A 22,735-nucleotide genomic window follows, 5' to 3' on the forward strand; every position below is an offset into this window, starting at 1 on the left:
TGTTACATAGCGGAGCAACAGAAGTAATGATTTTAATGTACTTCCAAACAAAGAATCCGTACTAAGTACTTGATTTATATCTATCTGAACGTGTGGCACACTCATCGTTTTTTCGCCTTGTTTTAAATTTCACATTACTTTCGTTGGAACGTACACTGTGGCTTTGAAGTTTCGGTTGGATAAATGAAGGAATGAAAATGAGAAAATGAGAAATGTTGGCATACTAATAGAACTAAGGAAAAACTAAGGAAAAAAAACTTCAAATCGATCATTAAGCAAAACAAATGATTTTCGTCCCGAAAATCATGTAAAAAGTTAACAAGATTATTAAAGAACTAATGAATGTTCTTCACGAAAGGTTTGGTGACTTATTGGTTTCATAATTAGACGATGGTAATACCATATAAGGTTTTGCAGGGACGGTCGATTATTCCCATTACACATACAAGCGTGTGCTAGTGGATCTGACAAGCTTGTATTGAGCTTCTGTACACGGTATATGTGAAACACCCAGGGAACGTCTAGCTGACCTAATTACCAGTGCGAATAAAGCAGAGCTTCACATTACAACTATCGATAATCCTGGCTTGGGGAATTATAGTATCGATGAACTTCCAAAAATTGCAAGTTACTGACATCTAGGAGGTTTCGATACCGGTGAACGTTTGAGTGGTGTTGTTGAGATTTAAGTGGACTCACATGTAGACGTCGGTGGCACTCCAGCTGTCGATCGGTAAAGGTAATTAAATGAGCTCCTACAAAGCCTGGTGTAACGTTTTCAAGCAATAGATCAGCCAGCCGTGAAGCCTTTAGATGCATGGCTGCCGCAGATTACACATCGAGACACAGTCGGATTTGCCACGACTGTGACCTAGTTGTTTAATATATTTAATCAGAGCCCGTACCAGTTCATCACAACGTACCGCAAACACTAGTATAGAGTTATATATGATGGGGCACCATGTGCCTTCAAGTGTGAATCATCGAAGTCCGAAGTAGCGAGTGGCAAATTCTCACAGTATGGTGGGATGAGAGCAAGTGGTGAATTATCGATAATCAACTGAATTCCATCGAACAAAACGTATCACATCCTTGCCACACATGTACTGTGAAATATATACCCTGTGGCCTTTCCCCCGCCTCCGAATTTTCATTCGTTAAGGTTGATTGGATTTCTTCAAGGTTGACCAAATGGGTGATAAAGCTACAAATTGCGATTTGTCCAGTAAGTAAACGACATTGGGATTCAGCCAAGAAATGTCGTGTCACAATAAACCAGTTCAGTGTAGGGACGTGCTCAGTCATCAATGGCTATTATCAGGACCAGAGGGCAGCATTTAATTGTTTTGACTGACCATTCTCACGCCCTTCAATCCAATTGCGCCTTTGGAGTGGTCACTTCCAGCCGACCGTCGAAGGGTTTCAATAAAGTCCGAACATACAGAGTTGGACTTGTCGATCGCTGGGATCAATCAGTTGATTGACATTGTGTGACCAGTGTCAACGTCCACATTGGCCAACGCTGGCCACCTCATCAGACCGTCTTTGGATGATTACCTACTACTTCAGCCAACTGTACTAATAAAGTTCCAATGAGCTTGTATGTCTGCGAAATCAGGGACTGGTGCTGTCAGGATATGTAGGCCATGAGCTGTTCAGATCAAAATGCAGATGTTTATGGCTGCATCGCGACTCAAATCCTGGTCACCATTCTCACCGATATAGATAACACCTGGGATCGGTCAACCGATTGGGTAATAGCTTGTGGACATACTGTTATCTTAACAGAGATACCACTTAATTACTTGTAAAGGAGACAGAGAAACGTTTTCAAGCCCAACTGATATATTCAGTTGGATTAAAGATTACAGTTACTACTCAGTGATCAAAACCTGCGTTAATCCTTGTAACTGCACACCAGATGTTGCTTTATTGATTTACCATTGCATTCTAATAATGCTGTAATTCAGTACCAGATAAACTCAAAGATTATTTAGACTGCATTTGTGTGGCCTTCTTTTGGCTTGATATTTGAAGACCCCCAGATTTGATACCCCATAATTTGAAGCCATTTTCACATGTCACCCACCTGGGCGATATTGCTGAAACTGGACTGAAACCTTCACCCCTGTTCAGTTGGAAATCCTTAAAAAGCAATTGTGTAAGTGTCTCTCCTGGCAATTTCTACCCTGGAATTTTCAGTAATCTTAAAGTTGTCCATTTTGTCCACGCGTTTTAGCCAAAGCGATATCAACTAGCACATACTGACCAACAGAAAATGAAAAAACAAGGTGGCAACCTAATTCAATTCTCCCCTTTTCAATACCATTCCCCCGATTACACGACTGCCTCCGTCCAAAGCGAGTGTTGAGCTTCAAAACACAGAAGGTTAATCAGAGAAATCACTCCACTGACTTGATTGATCGAAGCCCAGCTTGACAATGGGAGAGAGTCGATGATATTGGGACGCATGCCAAGAACCATTTACCACGGGGACATTTCGCAGTTGTTCCTTCAATCTGATAGCTCATTGACGTGTTTAATTACCAGGTAATAGCACCTATCATGAGTAATTATCACCCGCTGTGCTCAAAGAAGTATTTTACACCCAAAAGTCCTAGGCATTACGCCATATTGCCAGGATCTGTGGTATCGATTCAAGCAAGCGCAGACCAATTTCTGTTGGGAGTATTTGAATTATACGCCGTTTTAGTTGGACATTGGATAATTTATACTACACTTCAAAGTGGGACAAGAATATGTTATTGAACTGTTCTTGTGTTGCCCTTTGGATATTACACTGCTCCAGTATTCAGGTTCCTATCTGTAAATAATTCATTTTAATACGTGTATGTTTAAATTTAATATATTGAGCTACCGTACTTTATAGGTTGCACTATCCAATATTTCCATACGTGTATAGTAGCACCGCCATTATGTTTATTCAGCATGTAAGGTCAATGTTAGTGAGTTTTGTTTTATGCCCGTTTTAGCAATTTTTTGCAATATCATGGCTGGTGACACCGGCTATGGGCTTCACATAGTGTGTCAATGAGGGGAATCGAGCCCCTTTCGAGGTCGGAGTAGTTTCAGTTCCGAACTCCAATACATTGCACGATTACTAGATCCGATATGTTGCATGCTACTGGGTTCCGATATATTGCACGATTCCGATTTCCGATATATTGCAAGATGGTGGGTTTCGATAATTTAGACGATATTGGGTCCCAGAATATTACACGATCCCGATTTCCGATATATAGCATGATGGACTATTTCGATAATTTAGACGATACTGGATCCCGATATATGACACAATCCCGATTTCCGATATATTGCAAGATCCTGGCATCTGGGCGTCCACACGTTACTCTTTTCAAGTGCATTTGTTCCAAAGTGACTTGTTGTACTGTCATATCTCGACTTTACTGGGCTGTGGAGACAATGTTTGTTATCATCACGTCTTTTTGCAATAGTCTCAATCAGAAATATCCCAATAAACAGTACGTTGAAAACCTTCGTTATGATCCATTTACCATTCGTTGCTGCTTTGTCGCATACAGCAATGTTGTTTTATATAAAGTGAGGGGTAATTGAAAGATTTGTTTCTTTGTTTCTATAGGAAGAAGGAAATCGACGTCTACCTTGACGACAGCCCCATCCTGGAGTACGCCGTCACACGTCTTGACCAACACTGCTCTGTTCGCTTTGCCGGGAAAGGATTCGGCGCTGATGGATATGCCTTTGGTCTTCCTCGATTCTCCTGGATGCAGGTCAGGCTACGCACATTCTTATTCCCATGCTTTTTCTTTAACGAGACCGCCTCCGTGGTGTAGTGGTAAGAGCGTCCGCCTGGAGAGCGGAAGGTCGCGGGTTCGATCCCCGACCGCGTCATACCAAAAGACGTTAAAATATGGTACGTGTTGGTCCCTGTCTGGCGCTCTCGGCATTTATGGGTACATCAAGGACTGGTCGGCTCGGAGTCAGTGTACTGTGTCTGAGTGGGGTATTCATGCTTCACTGCGGTATGGTATCTCAGTGGGCTAGCACTATAAAACCAGCTTCAGTCTGGGCTAGTACAAGCAGCCGCACATACACATACACGCATGCACGTCGTCATATGAGCGGAATATTCTCAAGCACGACGTCAAACCCAATTTTACCTCACCTTTTCATTAACGCCACATTCAGCAGTAAAATGGCGGTATTAAAATCGGGTATAGTAAGGACAATCCAGTGGCTGATATTGTCAGCAACGATGCACCCTTCGGGGTACAATTATGCGTTATCAACGGAATCACCTTGCCTGACCACCCAATCCATTTGATCGCTGCTTAGGGTACTGAGGGCCAGTTCGGATCTGGAAGCCTCGTTGGGTACGTATAATGTGTAGAAGCCATTGTCTCCAATAACCTACATGCAGTGAAACCTCGTAAGTCCTGATTCACACCTCCCAAAACGCATCCCACCCCGATGAAACCTCAATTAACATTCTGAAGGAGACATTACATCAGCTGTTATTTCAGGCGAAAACTTCACTAGCCTTTGCGTGTCTTTATGATGGGATGGGGTGGGATATTTTCACGAACACCTGGTATCATCACTGGAGTGAGTGAGTTGGGATTTACGCCGCTTTTAGCAATATTCCAGCAATATCCCGGCGGGGGGACACCAGAAATGGGCTTCACACAATGTAACCATGTCGGGAAACGAACCCGGGTCTACGGCGTGATGAGCGAACGCTTTATCCACTAGGCTACCCCCACCTCCCCATCATCAATGGATTTCATAAGGGCTCATAACCATAGTATGCTTATGATACAGTCTGATTGATACAAGGGACTTTTGTTTTAGATTGTTTATGATTGCAGACAGGGTTTTCTCGCTTATATCACCACCCAGATAATTATTCAGGTTTTACTTATCTGTATGCTTTCACTAAGAACCGGATTAAGAAGGTTTCAACGTTTATGAAAACCTGTGAGCACGGAGTCGCCATAGAAACAGGACGATTACTGAAGGCCCCACAATAGATCATACACGCTCATATGACCTCAATAAGGATGAGATTCACTAATGAATGTAAATATTAGATATATCCGAACGTGACCCACTTTTAAAAGTTCACTACCATGACCTAACCTTGCGGAATATCATCCATCGTTCTTAAATTACTAAACTGTAATGCCTTCAGATGTACCGAAAGATTCTTAACAACTAATTCAATGCATTGTCATGTAGCTATACATTACTATGAAATGTATTACTTAATTTGTACTCATGTACTCCGGTTGTAACAAAATGAGACTGCAGCAGAGGAAAAACACCCGTACCCCATACGGTGTAAACATCAGGGTCAATTTGGAAGTTACACAACGCAAAATGTTTTCCCAAAGACTTCTATAGTAACGTTATATTATTTTTTTAAATCATCCAGGCTGTCAACAGCTATTCCATGTATACATGGGTACAGTCTGGCCTTTAAACTACAATAAATACACAAATTCCGGCTAACTTATCCTGCACAGGAAGCTGAACACATCAACCCCAGTTCCGCACCAAATGTCACCTACTGGAAAATATTTGTACACACAATAAGCATAAGTCATGGTGATAAAAATGACAGCACCAAATACTTAAAATTGTGGTCCATTTTAATTACTGGATGGATGTGCTTTAAAAAACATAAAAATCTTAAACTATTTCATCCAATCACAGCTGTCACATGTCTCCATATCTTCAGATGTATACATACGGCTCTCGCTCAGGGAGCACGTGATTCTGATTTGAGGTGGTGGAACCTGGAACAGCTGAAATTCCCCAGTAACCCTCCCTTCCTATACCGGCCCCCGAACCCCCCACCCCCTTCCACAAGCGTTGGAGACATATGGCTCCCCACAAGGGACTGTTTTCTTGGAAATATCTTGTTTAGTCAATTCACAAAAGAGGATAAAGCTAAGAAATCAGATTAGATCAGAGTTGATCAACGATTATGGAGACTTGACTATATGAACTGTATGAACGCACGATAGCGTGACGGGACATTGCATTGATAGATTATACCACATTGGTTCGAGACGGTAGAAATCGATTTTAATTTAGTTTTGATTCGCTGGTTGTAATTGCTTTCTTTTTATTAGGTTGAACCATGACCTAATTTAATTGCGATTACACGTCCCAGTGCATATGAAAAAAAGACCGTCGTTCAACCAGGGTTGTGAGTGTATGTTTCTTCTGATATTATTCAAGACAATTTAACGTCTTGCTCGACATGGATGGATCGGGAATACATTAGTTGCAATGTCGGTGCTCCGGTCTCTACTGCAGTAATGTGTACAGGCAAAAGCAAAACCTATAAGGTTTGGAGACATGGATGGCCACTGAGGACATTTAAATATGAAGTCATGCCATGTAACGATACCAGTGAAGACGGGCTAGAATATGTTGCCAGTGAGTGTGTGGGTGGGTGGGGGGTGAGTGAGTGAATGAATGAATGAGTGTGTGTGTGTGTGTGAGGGTGAGTGGGTGTGTGAGTGAGTGAGTGAGTAAGTGAGTGAGTAAGTAGGGTTTTACGACGCTTTTAGCAATATCCCAGAAATATCTCGGCGAGGGACACCAGAAATGGGTTTCACATGTCAGCAAGCCATGATTTTCGTAAGAGGCGCCCAAATGAATCTTTGGTCAAGCACGCTGGCTTGGTTGATTCATGCACCACAGCTGTGTAGATCGATGCTCATGATGTCAGTCACTGGGTTGCCTGTTCCAGATTCGATCATTTACGGACCACCGTCAAATATCACTGAGAGTTCCTTGAACAAAATGCAAAAAAAGTAATGATTAAATCAATAGTATTGACGATCAGGCAGTAGGTTGTATGGTAAGCATTTCAAAGCACAGGTCCAACGGCAATTCCACTGTTCCCAGTGCCAACTGTTTCACGTCTTTTTCCGACTCATTATAAAATGACCTTGTTAGACCCTGGTGGCCTTTGAGACATTGAACATTAGAAATACTATCCATACACGACATACATTGTGTCCATTTAATCCTCAGTTTAGTAACATGTGGAATGTATGAACCCTGAGTCCCAGTACAACAACAGGGCTGCAGAGGATGCAGAATGAACCAGGGGCACTTTCACACACTGCTTCTAATTATTTGTTGTCCACGTCTGGTCAAGCTAACCTTCTATCCATCTCCACAGGTCCCGCTCTCCAATCGGATACTGTCCTATTCGGAATCGGGCTATATCCAAGACCTGTCCCGGAAGTACCTGAGCCGGCCTAACTGTGAGGGTCTGCTTGCTAACAGCGGGGTGAAGTATGGGCTGGAGCACACCGGGGGGTTGTTCATCATCCTGTCGTCCACCCTGGTGCTGTCGGTGCTGCTGGTGTGTCTGGAGCACTGTGCCTACCGCTACATCGTTCCGTGGATCCGGCGTCAGCCCGCCACCAGCTGGTGGAAGACTGAAGGCCTGGCCTTCATCAGTCAGGTGAGAAGCAGCAAACAGAATCCTGATGGTTTTACTGACTCGCGTGAGACAACCTCCCCTCCTTTCAGAAAAACATGAGTAAATTATTGCTAACAAAATTAAAATATTACTGTAGTGCCATGCGCAATCACTTGGTGAATGGAATTCAGCGCAATGTGCATGTACATATCATCATAATCATCACCATCATCATCACCATCATCATCACATATACCGGTATATAAACTTTTTCAAGAGAGCCCATGCAAGTCTAGATTTATGTGGCAAGTCTAGATTTCCACAGCTTCTGAAAATGAAGAAAGTCTCAGGGCTCCTATTCATTATGTATCATTTTTTATATTAAGAACTGTTCTTTCTGTAAAATATGTTAACTTCAGAGACTAGTTGTTAGTGTGAGATATATATATATCTGAAATACTGCCAGTGTGACCCAAACAGTTAACTCACTCATCATCATTATATAATTATTATTATTATCATTATTTCATTATAATTATTACTTTTCCTGTAAATGATTAATGTAAAGGCGAGGCAGAAATACGGCTGTACTTCGCATTGTTAAATATTAAAACACGACAATCGGCCGTATATAAACTTCACGATGACTGACCAACTTGGCTTTAAAATTCATTCCTATTAATAAACGAAGGCATTTAAGAACATGTTTTTGTCTGCGACCAGTTCAACTGAAAAATAATAGAAACAAGCATTGTCACTAAGGTGACATAATCACCCGCCGCAAATTATCAAATCAAACTTATAAAGTAATGAAAGTTTAAGATGAAGGTAAATGTCAACAAAAACATGACCAGTCAATCTCTCTTGATATCTCGCTCTTTAGTTGTTCAACCTTGACATGATATGAATGTCATAATGTATGAAATATGCAAAAATAGTACTAAAGAAATTGCATATTGAAAAATATTCAAGGGAAGTCTTGAAAGTCTATGAAGAAAATCCAGTGAACCATTCTTGAAATATCTTGCTGACAATTCAAGTTAACATGCTGAAATCTTCAAAGTGTCGTCGTGACCCTGAAAATTATGTGAAGGTCACCAAAACTGACTGAGCCCTGGGCCTTTCCTAGATGAAGCTTGGTGTTAAATATGAAGAAAATCCAGTGAATATTTTTTGCGATATCTTGCTGACTGTCTTAACATACAATTTAACATGCTGAAATCTTCAAAGTGTATCTGTGACCTTGAAATTAAAGTGAAGGTGACCAAAATCGACTGGGCTCTGCGCCTTCCCTAGATGAAGCTTGGTGTCAAATATGAAGAAACCCCAGTGAATGCTTCTTGAGGTATCTCGCTGACAAGCATAACATGCAGGTTAATATGCTGAAATCTTCAAAGTGTCTCTGTGACCTTGAAAATTAACTGAAGGTCACCAAAATTGACTGGGCCCCGCGCCTTCCCTAGATCAAGCTTGGTATTGAATATTAAAAGAAAATCCAGTAAACGGTTCTTTAGATAGCTTAACATGCAGGTAAAACGTTAAAGTCCCCTTGTGACCTTGAAATGAAGGTCAAGGTCACCAAACCTGACTTGTACCTTTGTTATACTGTGCTGAAGCTAGGTACCAAATATGAAAAGAATCTAGTCAACGGTTCTTAAGATATTTCCAATTCGTACGTACGGACGGACGGACGGACGGAGCCTAATACTATATCCCCCGCTTCGCGCTAAACGCGCGGCCGGGTATAATAACTTATACGAGTTCAACGAAGCCCCTACAATTTACTGCCAATGGTCTTCCTTAGTCCGTCCCTCGTCTAATCATGAAGGGCCCCGGTTCACAAAGCCTTCTTAGCCTAACGACAGCGACTGGCCTATGGCCAGGTGGAGCGCTACGATCGTGTTCTGGGAGTCTTCTTGTAAACGGTAATGTTATGGAATTAATAAGACCCTTCTGTCAGTTTAGTACCCAGGGATAATCTCCTTTGTGTATCGAGTTTGTAAGGTCTGTAGTTACCTTTAGAGAACGTTAGTTTTGTGAATCAACGTTAATCACATCGTTTCACCAATTCCTTTCCAGTGGGCTTTGTGTTATACTTAGCTGGACTCATCTGCCAGTTGGTGTATTGTAATGATCATCTTTATAAATAGAGAGATTGTTAGGGTCTGAAGTTCACCTTCAACAAACAGGTACGTTTAGTAAATATAGATCAGGCTGCTTCACTATCTCTGTAATCAAGTCTGGGGTAGTTACGACGGTGAAGCTTTGATGTGCTGATTATAGATGCTCAATACCTCACAACTGAGGCTTTGGCTGCGTGCCACGTGGTCATAAATTAACAAACACGTTTCCACCACCGTCATAGACTGTCTATATAAGTACCAGCCCAATTTACTGTTTCTGTATAACGGTACAAGTTGAATATCAACTTTTGCTGGCGGATAATATGATAGGGTTATTACGATGCCAGTCAATCTGAGTGTCAGATGACGAATATAGATATTAAACATATGCTGACCCAGACTGATGACCCAGGCCGATCTTCATCCTAGCATCGCTCAAAATGCCAGGATTACAATCATCATTAATTTACAAAGTAGAAACAGATACCGCAGAAGATGTAAATGGACCTTGTTATATTCTTCTGGACTTGCTTCTAAAGGACTCACACATTAATCGAACTTTTTAACTATTATAGACCTGGAGCCTTACTTAGATCCGTATACTGACGTATGGGGCGTATTAAGCGTCTGGGAGCAATAAGAGTCCCCGGGTTTTTAGATCATTTTTTCAAGTATCTTCGAGGTGGCGGGCTAGTTAGTGGTTACAATGGTCGTTCATCATACCCCAGTACAATGTGTGAAGCCCATTTCTGGTGTCAGATGTGGTGCTGAAGCATTGCCAGAGGTGGCGTAAAACTCACTCACTCACTCACCCATGTGCATTTCTTCAAATCATACGGACACATTTCCTTCCCACCTTTTTCATTGTATCAATATCGTAGCCTAACCCTAGTTAAGCCGTTGTGGATTTGGAATGAGTGATCCTTGAACAGCCCCAACCCTTGAGAATGTTCACATACCCCGGGCGCTTAATACGTCAAATATGGTTACGACCGACTTCCCTTTCCTCATGCATATAGAATTCACCAAGTTATTGTGTGTACGGAGAACGTGGCTTCAGGTACTAACCTACTTGACACAGATAGACGGTTCTCCTGAAGTCGATTAGCCTTCTGTGAACTGCCTTACCCCGTCGTGTCCGTGAGAGACAGAGAAGATAGGGGCGGGGGTGAAAGCGTTCGTTGACGATGACATCACTGTTCCATTAGCAACGTCGCTGTCTCAGACAAGGCATCAGGCCGCTTTGTGCTGGCAGCCAAGCCAACCCAAATTGCGTCATCTGCCGGAACTCATGCATGGCTTTAAGTGGAGCGTGTGGGTGACACTATCATCCTGGCGGCCAAGGTGGCTCACCGCGAGCTCCGGGCGGTTAATCACGTCAGCGCTGTTTTGTGACAAGGCCGTTGATGAAGCTGAAATTCTATAGTACATCCTACTTACTGGATTTACTTGAGTGCCAGGCTAATCTATCCATATTTCGTAGATGGAACCCAGTTGGGATTCACACATTCGGGATCAACAAGCACCATGGTTGGAATTGCTGCCAGGTTTTACGATGTATGACTTCCAAGGGACGTGTATGCAATTTTGGATACTTCTTTCTCTAAGATTCCTCGGCATTGAATGAACCGGAACCAGACCATCATCGCTGAAGCTGAGATTAGCATCTGGATGTCATTCAGACAATACATGAACATCACCTGAAACAGACAGAAATTGTATCACTCTCTTACGTCCGTACACTGAAAAGGTATTTCTTCCTATTACTTCTAGTCTGGTGGCCGGGGTCAGACGATCCTCCCTCTACAGTGCAGCCAATCGTATCAGACATCGTCCAATGTCTAGGGATCATCAACACGTATCAGGGGAAGCTTTGTGTGGACTTACGTATATTTGACGAAAGCAATCGATCTGATTACCGCTATCTAAAGTGCTGTTTTATGTCAGAGTGAATTGTGAGCATGATTAGTGTCTGTGTCTTAGATGGTTATGTATTGTTTCCGTAAAGCACTCATATACACGGAGAATAAATAACGGGAAACAGGAAATCCTATCGAGAGCATGTCCAAGACTCGATCGATGTTATTGTAAAATGATACATATTTTGCTCAGAGCTTTCTCCCTTGGCTAACATTCAGGACACGGAATAATGAAATAGACAACATATGAAGACAAAGATAACTCGTAAGGCCATAGAAATTAGCGAATTGCTGGATTAGGTGCATGTTTACGGCGACAAATAGGAAATACTAATACGCAAGCATACCCCCTGGGTTCACAAAGTTATATAATTATCGTGACTCACGTTCCTGAACCACTGCTTCTCACGACAGAACTCGGCTTCCTAAGACAATGAACCTGGTCAATGCCTGGAGGTGGCAGAAGGAAGGTCAAACCCTCCATTACAATCAAGATTGATTCGAAGGATATCCAGTCCAATTTTGAAGCCACTTTACAAGCAATAGCACCGGTCTTTGGTGAATCTCTTTTGCTGCTAACGCGACTTGTATTCGTTCATTTACCGCCGAGTGTCTGTCTTGATTAAAGCGCTGACGACTGTCACACTGATTTTGTTGGCACGTGCTCGATACCCAGAACGAGGTGAAATCAGAGCCCCCTACCGACAGATTTACTGCCTTGTTGGATCTCCTCATTCATCAATGTTATTTGCCATCAGACTGGGGTTGTAATGAAGACATATACTGTTGTCAGTTTGGTCGTATATAACATTATGTCAAACTCTAGTTAACATGGACATGTTATGTTTAATTTGGCATCTGGTTTACTATTTCTAGGGATGCGCTGTTAATGAGATTATATTTCAGAATGCGAGAGTTACATGCCGCCGTGCTTATTAGATTTCCGTCACTCTTTCTCCTGAGGACAATTGACTCTATTAGTGAGACTAACTATTCCGTTACTTACATTACTCGTCTCGAGAGACAGTTTTGTCTGTCAAAGGTTTTGAGAAGAAATGTTACATGATGGCCCGTCCATAAACCTAAGCACTGGCTTCAATGGTGAGTACAAGCTTATTTGACCTATGTAGTCAGCGAGCATCTGAGGGCGAGGATAGCTTGGAGAGATGAAAGACTCTTCCTTTGAAACACTGTTCTTCAGATCAGCCATTGATTCCGTCTGAGAAAGACAACTGCGGTAATGTATGGGTCCGGTCAGACAAAAGTTCTGCAGAGCCCCGTGTGAACAAGTAATACTGTCAGGGTGATAAACGGAACAAGACAACGTGGTGGCTAGAGGTTATTATTTGTATGTCATGGTGCCAGTGACCATTCCACATTGAAAGGGTTTCAGAGGGTTCTTATCGAATATCGTGTCACGGAACGTGTTACAGTTACATTCTTTACTGTGTCAGACACGTTGTTCCTGGTATATTCATTTCAGATATAGCATCAGCAAGAATGTTGCAGTAAATCAGCAGTAGATCTTGTGGTGAACATGGTGTCGGGCAAAATGTTACAGCAAATAATGTGTCAAACAATATGTAAAAGAAATCCTCAGACAGCGTCATCAAAGTGCTACAGAAAAGCATAGCGTCATACAAAGTGCTGCTGAAAACAGCGCCATAGGAAGTGCTAGAGAAAACATAGTGTCATACAAAGTAGTACAGAAGACATAGCGTCATACGAAGTGCTACAGAAAACATAGTGTCATACAAAGTACTACAGAAAACATAGCTTTATATCAAAAAGGTTAAAGTAAATTTAGTGTCATACAAAGTGCTAAAGTAAACATAGTGTCATACAAAGTTCTACAGTAAACATAGTGTCATACAAAATTCTACAGTAAACATAGTGTCATGCAAAGTGCTACAGTAAACATAGTGTCATAAGAAGTGCTAAAGTAAACATAGCGTCAAAGTGCTACAGTAAACTTAGTCTCATACAAAGTGCTACAGTAAACATAGTGTCATAAGAAGTGCTTAAGTAAACATAGCGTCAAAGTTCTACAGTAAACTTAGTCTCATACAAAGTACTGCAGTAAACATAGCGTAACAAACAGGCTAAAGTAAACATAGTGTCAAACAAAGTTCTACAGTAAACTTAGTGCCATACAAAGTACTGCAGTAAACATAGCGTCACAAACATGCTAAAGTAAACATAGTGTCAAACAAAGTTCTACAGTAAACTTAGTGCCATACAAAGTACTGCAGTAAACATAGCGTCACAAACATGCTAAAGTAAACATAGTGTCAAACAAAGTTCTACAGTAAACATAGTGTCATACAAAGTACTGCAGTAAACATAGTGTCATGCTAAGTACTGCAGTATACATAGCGTCACACAAAGTGCTAAAGTAAACAGCGTCAAACATTATACAACAATGAACATAGTGTCATGCAAAGTACTACAGTAAACAGAAGCACAAGACATCGTACTACAGTAAACATAGTGTCATTCAAACTGCTACAGTAAACTTTCTGTCTTACAAAGTGCTGCAAAAAATATAGCGTCATACGAAGTGCTACTTTAAACATACCGTCAGACAGTGCTGCAGTATTTTTGTAAACGGACATGGAACCATTTTGTAGGCGGACGATTGTATTTCCGGGGCGGGTACAAAATTGTTTGTGTAAATATACACTCAGCCACCATCTGTTTGAAGAAATGAGTATTTCATGAGCAAAAGCCATAATCTTTGAGGCAGAGATATGAGGATGAGAGACAGTATGATGTTCCACTTGTGTAGTATCAATTCTAATGTTGCATTTCAAGAGGCAATAAATACACGTAACTGCGCTGTAGCTATGAACAAGGTTATTGACTCCACTTATTACCGCAATGCGATGCTGAAACAGATCTTGACTGTGATGTAGAATGCCCACTAAGCCATTGAGCATCATTCACCTGAAATAACATACAGCATAAACATATAAATCATAGGTTATTTTTCCATAACCTACAATGACAAGCAAAAGAAACGTTACCACAAAATAACGTGTATCCCTGAAAACAGAACAAGACTAGTATTTGGAGCACCACCGTGTCAACACAAGTCATGCTGTGAATGGAAACAGACATGTTTGGAGGATGGGGTCAGATGTTTAGTAACAGCCGTCAAGACTGAAACCTACACAATAGCCTCCCTTATTTCTTGCAGGATGTCACACTTGCAGTATCGTGGGATTACGGGATTAAACGCCATTATTGTCGATGGGCCTGTGCTAAATAATCCCTGTTACAAGGCCTCTAATTTCACAGTAACGAGTGTAATATAGGTGATAGGCTTGGTGATTGTGCTGGCCTCCTTTGAGGTCTTGTGGTTTCTTGCTTACACAGGGTCTGAGAAGTTTTTGCAACAACGGTAGCGTAGAGAGATGGTCAGTGTGACGTTGTTCTGTCTTATTTCTTTCCCTAGACACCACATCTATCTCCAGTTTCTGTTCTACCAATGTAGCAGAGTTCTAAGCCTAGCCATGTCGGTGTTCTGGTGTCCGTGTCCCGTTTCAAAATGGTCTCTGAGCTCTGACACTGTACATTGTCTTCTGGACTCTGTCCAGCCGCGGACATGATGAAGCTCGTAGATGATGATATCACCGTGATAACACAAGTAACATGTTAATGTCCAACGGCTATATGTGAATGAGCAGAACATCTTTCCATTTATATTCATAAATGCATAGGTTGACATGCACCAAGCGCTTCACTTTAAACTCGAATTCCACTGATCGAATTCCAGCACCTTCATTACAGAGCAAACTGTTTAATTTGGTTGACATGTTTGATTTGTTTTCAGCAATTTTATAACACTATTCATAGTTGGGCCCAAGTTTTCAGTTTGGTAACGTTTCTTTAAATGGTCAGTATACGCCAATACTTATGTTGTCATCCACAATCTTGAGATTTGGAAAGTATGTCCTCCCTCAGCAGGAGAACAAATATATCGACCTAACTAGTTTTCTGCGTTTTTAGCAGCGCATGCATGGTTTTGAAAACATGTTCTTCTGTTATATATAATTGCCTTATTATACCGATGTTTCCAATGTACTGTTTTAAAATCTCATATATCTCTACAGTTTAATAAGATTAGTGGGCAGTGAGAAGTGTTTAACATTCCTTTCGTTTAACATTTCCTTTTCATGCATCATAACGAAATCACTGGTCTCTGTTATGAAGAAAATAATCTCAGGGACTATAAACCAAGGGAAAATATTAACTTTACAGAAGGCAGAATGTTATTTCGAAAATGTAAGCAATAGATGGCATTTCATTGTACTTGTCTCTATCTAATAAAGCTTTGTGAGGTAAGGTGGCTTCAATTACCAATCGGCATTACGAATCGCTAAATGCCCATGTAGAAATACTGGGAAATCATTACACACATTGCCCTTCTGCCCATGATGACAGAGAGCATAAAGTTTAACATTGTTCCATGAGGAACTAAACAAGTTTCATTGAACATGGTCTTAGAGAACAGAAGATTTGCATCAGAGTGCATTACACTTGGTGGCAATGGCCATTAAAGATTGAGTCAAACGGTGTCAGAAGACACTGAACAGATAATGCTGAACAGGAATATTTGCAGAATGTTTGCAAGTTTGTGGCAACCAACATTAAATATGTTATGTGAAAATATGGATCATATGTTTCACTTCTTCGCCCTTGTCGGAGACATCTTGAAGTTTATTGTGTAAGAGGCTAAACAAATTGATGGGAAGAAATTGGAGGTCAATATCGTTTAGTAATTTCCCTCACATTAATGCTCAATCCACCAATGCCTCATTCTCTAAATGCCAAAGTTGGAATCACCAACCCTTAAGCCCCATTCTACTTCCAGAATATCTGAAATGTTAGAGAAGAGTATATGCACAAAGGCTGGCTGGATGTCGCCATGTAGATATGTAGATCCCTAGGCAGTTATGAAATATGTTCAACACACAGAGGGGTAACACTTACTGACTTTCAGCATGAAATAGCCATTGCACCAGTGGCATTCCGTGTTGAAAAAACATATAAACCTCATTTAAACCACTTGAGGAATGATAGTCGTGTTCCGTTTGGTAATATTTATGTCTGGTTCTTAAGAATATGGAATTAATATTCCTGGCGTTATGATGTCTCGTATCGGCTATCAACAGCTTGAATAGCGGCTCAAGTCGTTTGTCTCACTTTCTACAGTCTATCGACAGGAGTGTATAAACGAGTATTTGTATAATGTATTATGAAGGATGGTGGAGGACGAGTTAAAGAGGTACACGAGTTTGTATGTGTGCGTGCGTGCGTGCGTGCTTGTGCGCGTGTGTGTTTGTATTGCCTTACTTAGATAAGCAAGATATGATCGAAACTATACTAGATACAAGTGTTTGTGTAGCCTGATGTAGGTTAGTATTATATTATAAAAACTAGAGGTACACGTGTTTGCGTAACCTCGGGTAGTTGTGTCGGGTATGATCAAATTTGATGGAAATTGTGCAGGCTTTGTGAGGCTTTATGTCGGCGTGGTGTAATATGTTATATGTTTGGGCAAAGAGATCCAGCAAGTTGTGTGTTTGGTGTTAAGGACACACTCAGCAATATCCCTGCTTTCTTTACATATTCGAGAAAATACTATCCAGTAAGGTGACGGTAACTCCCATACTTTACCATCGACTTAAGGTAGTCTTATAGACTAACAACTAGTCTCTGAAATGAAAATATTTTACAGAAAAAAGCTCATAATAAAACAATAAAATATAATGAAAAGGAGCCCTGAGACTTTCTTCGCCACATTTTCTAGATTTGCGTGGGCTGTCTTGGATATATTTGCTTCAGGGTCTGTATGACAGACTAGTAGTCTTAGTGCTGAGGTTGTTTTGTACAACAGCACCCAGACCCCTCAGCGCGACGATTTAGACAGTGAGGCGGGAATGACATTCCCACATTATAGACCGTATTACAAATGGACCTGTACAGTGTCCCATGTGTGTGTTACAGGCAAATGGGATTCCATATGGTGCTGGATTTGCAACCGATTTGTAGATTTGGTGCCATATGATGTAAGGAGGGTAAATATGGTGCCGCATGTAATACCTTGTTGCGAGTCACATTGTGGATCGTTTGTATGGTCTATAATGTTGTCATTTCAGAGGCTTCATCGAGTGGTGCGGAGCGAGGTGCTGTACTCACAGAAACAAGCAGCCCAGGAGATGATGAAGATTGTCAGAGAGAGGGATTTTACCAGACTCATCCAAAAACAGGAACTGCAGAAACGGGTGTGTTGTGCATCCCTTGTATTAACAACGTTGTTTCCTGCCCTGTATAATCTGGTGTGCGTAAAACATATACTTCCCATCAAAAGTTTAGACTCACTAGTGTAAATATAGCCACTTACTTCAGGAAACTGTTCTAAACTAAATTTTGCAAAATATTCCATACTGTTTAAAGGTACTGTTTACACATGAACTGATGTATTGTAAAATAAATTCGTACAGTTGAAAAGATTATTGTCATGAGTTCAAGAAATGATAAAACTCAGTGAAAATTGGCAAATTCTTAACAAAACTTTACACCAAAACGCAGCTGTTCACATGCATGATATTTGCACATGCTTTTCAGCAGTTTGATGCATGATTTTTGTGCAATTCACCTGCATAAGGTTTGCAGTTGGTTCCCTCAAGTTAGTGGAGAAATCAATCTTCGATGTAACCATATATATACAGTGTTTTAAGTGAGTCTAAACTTTTGATGGGAAGTATATTTAGCAATCACGGCGGGGGAGGCCAGGGCTGCACACTATGGCTGGGACGGGTAACCCGGATACCAGGGATGGGTGGGTGATGAGTTGGACCCAGGAACCCGTCTCAACACCCGGACCCGTTGTGATCATGTGACCAATAGATTAAACAATGTAATATGTTATTCTATAACGGGTATCCAGGTAGGGTAGAGTAATAGGGGTGGGGTACCCGGGTAGAAAATTTGGACCCGTCTCAGCCCTACTGCACAAATTGTATCCATGTGGGGAATCGAATCCGGGTATTCGGCATGACAAGCAAACGTCTCAACCACTAGGCTACCCCACCCCCTAAGAAACAGGAAGAATGTGTAGATGATTAATTTAACTACTTCTCAGTTAATCGCTTCATCAGGGATTTTTTAATTCATTACTGACGTGCATGGAATGTTAAAGGAACAGACACGTGCATGACGTTGAAATACTTCGTATAAGGATAAAAGGGATTGGTCACTGTGTTTAGATGCTGTAGGGTACATCTCTCATGGGAGTACATGGGAGTGTTAGATATTTGTAGGATATTTCATTTCGACGATGGCTCCAGATTGACATCACCTCAGTAATGTCACTGTATGGTTCATGCTTGTTTCCAGGGTAATAATAGTGACTTCACTTTCGAGTGCCTTCAATTCTCTTAGGACCTTTTTAGTATTTGGTTTACGGTGCTGGCGTTCCAAAAATTCACAAGTAAATTGTAATTAAAATTTAAAGAAGAAATCTTTTTCCTCCCATCGCGTCTGTTAACGAATTTCATTACTATAAAAAAAACTTTCAAAGCAGATCGATATTAGAAGGGAAGGAACACTTTCAGTTGTCGTTCAAAGAAACAATCCAAGAAAGAACGATTCCTTCATTTCGTTTTTTATTCCTCCCCAGCTGTTTTTGCAATTTTACTTTCAATTTCATTTCGCCCATCAACCCCACATTTTTATAGGAAAACTCGTAAATTGGGTAATTGCAAAAGGACTTCAATATCCCAGTAGAATGCATAAAACGAGTGTGTTAAACTGTGTGTCCACTACGTCCACTGTCCCAGACGTTGATGTCGCGTCTCGCTCTACTTCACAAACACGAAGTTGTGTCTCACCCAATGTCCCTATGGCCTCAGTGAAGTCGCGACTCGGTCTACGTCCAAACACGAGGTCGTGTCTCACACAATGCCCCTATGGCCTCAGTGAAGTCGCGACTCGGTCTACGTCCAAACGCGAGGTCGTGTCTCACACAATGCCCCTATGGCCTCAGTGAAGTCGCGACTCGGTCTACGTCCAAACACGAGGTCGTGTCTCACACAATGCCACTATGGCCTCAGTGCAGTCGCGTCTCGCCCTACTTCACAAACACGAAGTCGTGTCTCACACAATGTCCCATATAGCCTGAGTAAAGTCGCGTCTCGCCCTACTTCACAAACACGAAGTTGTGTCTCACACAATGTCCCTATGGCCTCAGTGTACGTCCAAGTCGCAGACTCGGTCTACGTCCAAACACGAGGTCGTGTCTCAGCCAATGTCCCCACTGGGCGGCGGTTTTCGACAATGCTTTGATGCGCATGAGAACACCCGAGTGAGGTGAAAGATTAACAAGCCGTAAAACCAATCCGATATTAAACTCAATGTCGATGTGAGCATGCGTTGCGTGAATGAATAATTCACGGGCTTGCAGTCAATTGATTCTCGTAGTGTACAGTAGTGGTAACGTATATTGCGAAGGCGCGTTGGGCATGTTCGCGTAAATCAGCGACGTCATCGAGCAGCGTGCTCGCGATCTGAAGTGCGACATCGTAATATCGCAAACTTCCGCCGTCTTCGAAACCGCTGCGGTCGCTTTAAGGTCTGATTCAAATATGATGATTCGCAGCAAACCGCCAGAACGGTTTCGGGACTTCGGTAAGGATCGGTTGCGATAGGAGGTGAACGGTTTTAAAGATTCGCGTCATATCGCTCGATATGTTCCACCAAAGTCAGCGACGACATCCGCGGTCATCATAATCGTTCCGATGAAGCACCATTCGCGGGGATCAACAGCATGAGCATCTATTTACACAACTGGGATGCGATGACATGTGTCAACCAGGTCAGCGAGCCTGACCACCCGATCCCGTTATTCGACTCTTACGACAAGCATGGGTTGCTGTCGACAAATTCTTACCGGGATCTTCACGGGTCTATTCTTGGGGATGTATAATATTTTATATTATTGATGACCATAATGATAAGTTATTACAATATGTCTCGAAATTCTTCTTTCTTTTTATTGTTAGCGGATGCCCCGTAAGAAGGAAAAGACGCGGGCAGAAGTGTTCCAGGAGATAACAGCAAATATCGTCAGGTAGGTTTAATATACTTTAAAACACATCTTGCTGGGATATGATAGGAGGTTTACATTAACAATATAGCAGTTTTCTTTATGCGAGCTCTATACGAAGGTAATTGTCCTTTTCGGTTCAAATAAACGATGTTCACACATTAAGACGGTTTGAGTACTATATAAAGACTGACTGACTGACTGAGTTTGGTTTTAGCAATATTCCAACAATATCACGGCGGGGGACACCAGAAATTGGCTTCACTCATTGTTCCCATGTGGTGATTAACCACTAGACTACCCCATCGCCCCGCTATATAAAGAAAAAGCCTGATATGAATTAATCAATAAATAAATAGCTACATAATTGAATGAATGGATAGATGGATGGATGGAGGGTTGGTTGGTGGGTTTGGATGGATAAAACTGTGGGTGGGTGGATTGATGGGTAGGTGGGTGGGTATTTGGGTTTTGTAATGGGTGGATGGATGGGTTGGTTTGGATGGGTAGGTGAGTTTGGATAGATGGATGGATAGATAAATCTGTGGATGGTGGGTGGATGGGATTGGATGGATGGATAGGTGGGTGGGTTTAGATACATGGTAAAATCGGTGGGTGAATGGATGAATCGATGAATTAATGAACGAACGAACGAACCCATGACTATAAGGGATAGTGGTAGGGCTATGGATAATCGATGTAACTCAGTGAGTCTGTAAGTGAAAAACATGCTCAAGTAGCTGGTTGATGACATGCAGTTGCCCGAGGAAACTAAGACACCCCTGATCAATACTGAAATATTTCAAAGACTGGACCAAAACACAGGTGGCCGTAACGGACCGCCAGGCCAGATTCCCACCAATTCCGTCCCCTCGTGTCTAGCTGCGTTGGAGATTCCCGCCACTTTGGCTGATGTTGGTGTAGCGAGCTGTTATCATGATACACTCTGGAGACAGTCTTTTAAGTAAGGCACTTTCTCTTCCTCCCCTTTCCATTAGCCACGGGATACAGTTTCAGAAATAACTCCTTCTGATTGAGATTTGTCGCCTATTCCTACGACTAATGATTTGCGTACGCGGAGTCCTGCCAATGCAACCCTTGTGCTATTCTTCCAGCGGACTCTCATTACATATACAAGTTCACAGAGTTACCCGTCATCGTCCACCCAATTTCCTAAAAACTTGATCCGTAGATTGTAGATTCCGTGGCAAGTAGGTGTAATAAGCCCCTTTCGCAATCACAACCGTCACAGACTGGCATTCCGTCTGAAAGCTCATCTTCTACGGACGCCGACGTAGCGTGGTTTGTGACGCTGACGCGCCGATGTTGGCGGCGGAACGCCAAGGTTCAAAGTTCAGATGACAAATTGCCATCTTGACAGGCGCTCTGTGAGATATCGATATCTAGTTGTGTGCGACCAGAGGCAAGTTTCAATCCAACGGTGATATCTCAAATCAGGAGGTTTGGTCCAGTTTGAAATAACGCTGTCATACAGGCGACGCCAAGCCCATAGAGGGGAGGAGGTCGTTTGCATTAAATTAATCAAGAGCGGGCGTTGTCCGGCTTGGCGGTGATGGTCAGTTCAGGGATGGTGCTATCTGGCCTGTCCTCCCTACACAGAATTGTGATGAGATTTAATATACCATCATGTAAAATCGTGTATTGCTTCCTCGTCTAATCCGCATTGCCCATATCTTAATGAAATAAAATCACTTGTGCCCGAGACTACTCAATAAAACTCGCATTTCTGTGAGACGAATACTGGGGTTCATCTGCAGGCTAAGGTTATTGTGTGGAAACTGCAGTGTGTATATACGAAGGAGCATATTTATCAGTCGATGGTAAAAGAAGATTAGATTCCGTCTCTTATTTCGCTTTTTAATCCGCATGGGTCTTTGGGTCTCATCCATTCAGAGAGTTATATGGGTACCATCTTCCTTAAATGCGTATAACATTGCATTTCACGACTGATCGATATCTATTCATCCAGTAAAGTCGTCTTATATTGAAGACTCTTTTCTAAACAGTCATTTCAATTCACAAATAAGACATAACTATTATCGATTGCAGCCACATCTCTGCTTTTGTCCTCATTCACACGCTTGTATAATGTACACATTTAGTCTTCAGA

The 22,735-nt window shown here is 41.9% G+C and overlaps 1 protein-coding gene across 1 annotated transcript in view; it reads left to right on the forward strand.

Annotated features, from left to right (window-relative positions):
* The window catches only part of LOC124290386 (glutamate receptor ionotropic, NMDA 3A-like), a 105,943-nt gene that overhangs the window by 76,839 nt on the left and 6,369 nt on the right, over window positions 1-22,735 (forward strand). The window contains exons 5-8 of the mRNA XM_046727122.1: window positions 3,623-3,773; window positions 7,205-7,492; window positions 17,657-17,782; window positions 20,561-20,628. Coding sequence (XP_046583078.1) covers window positions 3,623-3,773; window positions 7,205-7,492; window positions 17,657-17,782; window positions 20,561-20,628 — 633 coding nt within the window. The remainder of the gene's footprint in view (window positions 1-3,622; window positions 3,774-7,204; window positions 7,493-17,656; window positions 17,783-20,560; window positions 20,629-22,735) is intronic.

Source organism: Haliotis rubra, unplaced genomic scaffold (assembly GCF_003918875.1).
Source record: "Haliotis rubra isolate DU_JTF1 unplaced genomic scaffold, ASM391887v1 Scf10, whole genome shotgun sequence".
NCBI classification, from domain to species: domain Eukaryota; kingdom Metazoa; phylum Mollusca; class Gastropoda; order Lepetellida; family Haliotidae; genus Haliotis; species Haliotis rubra.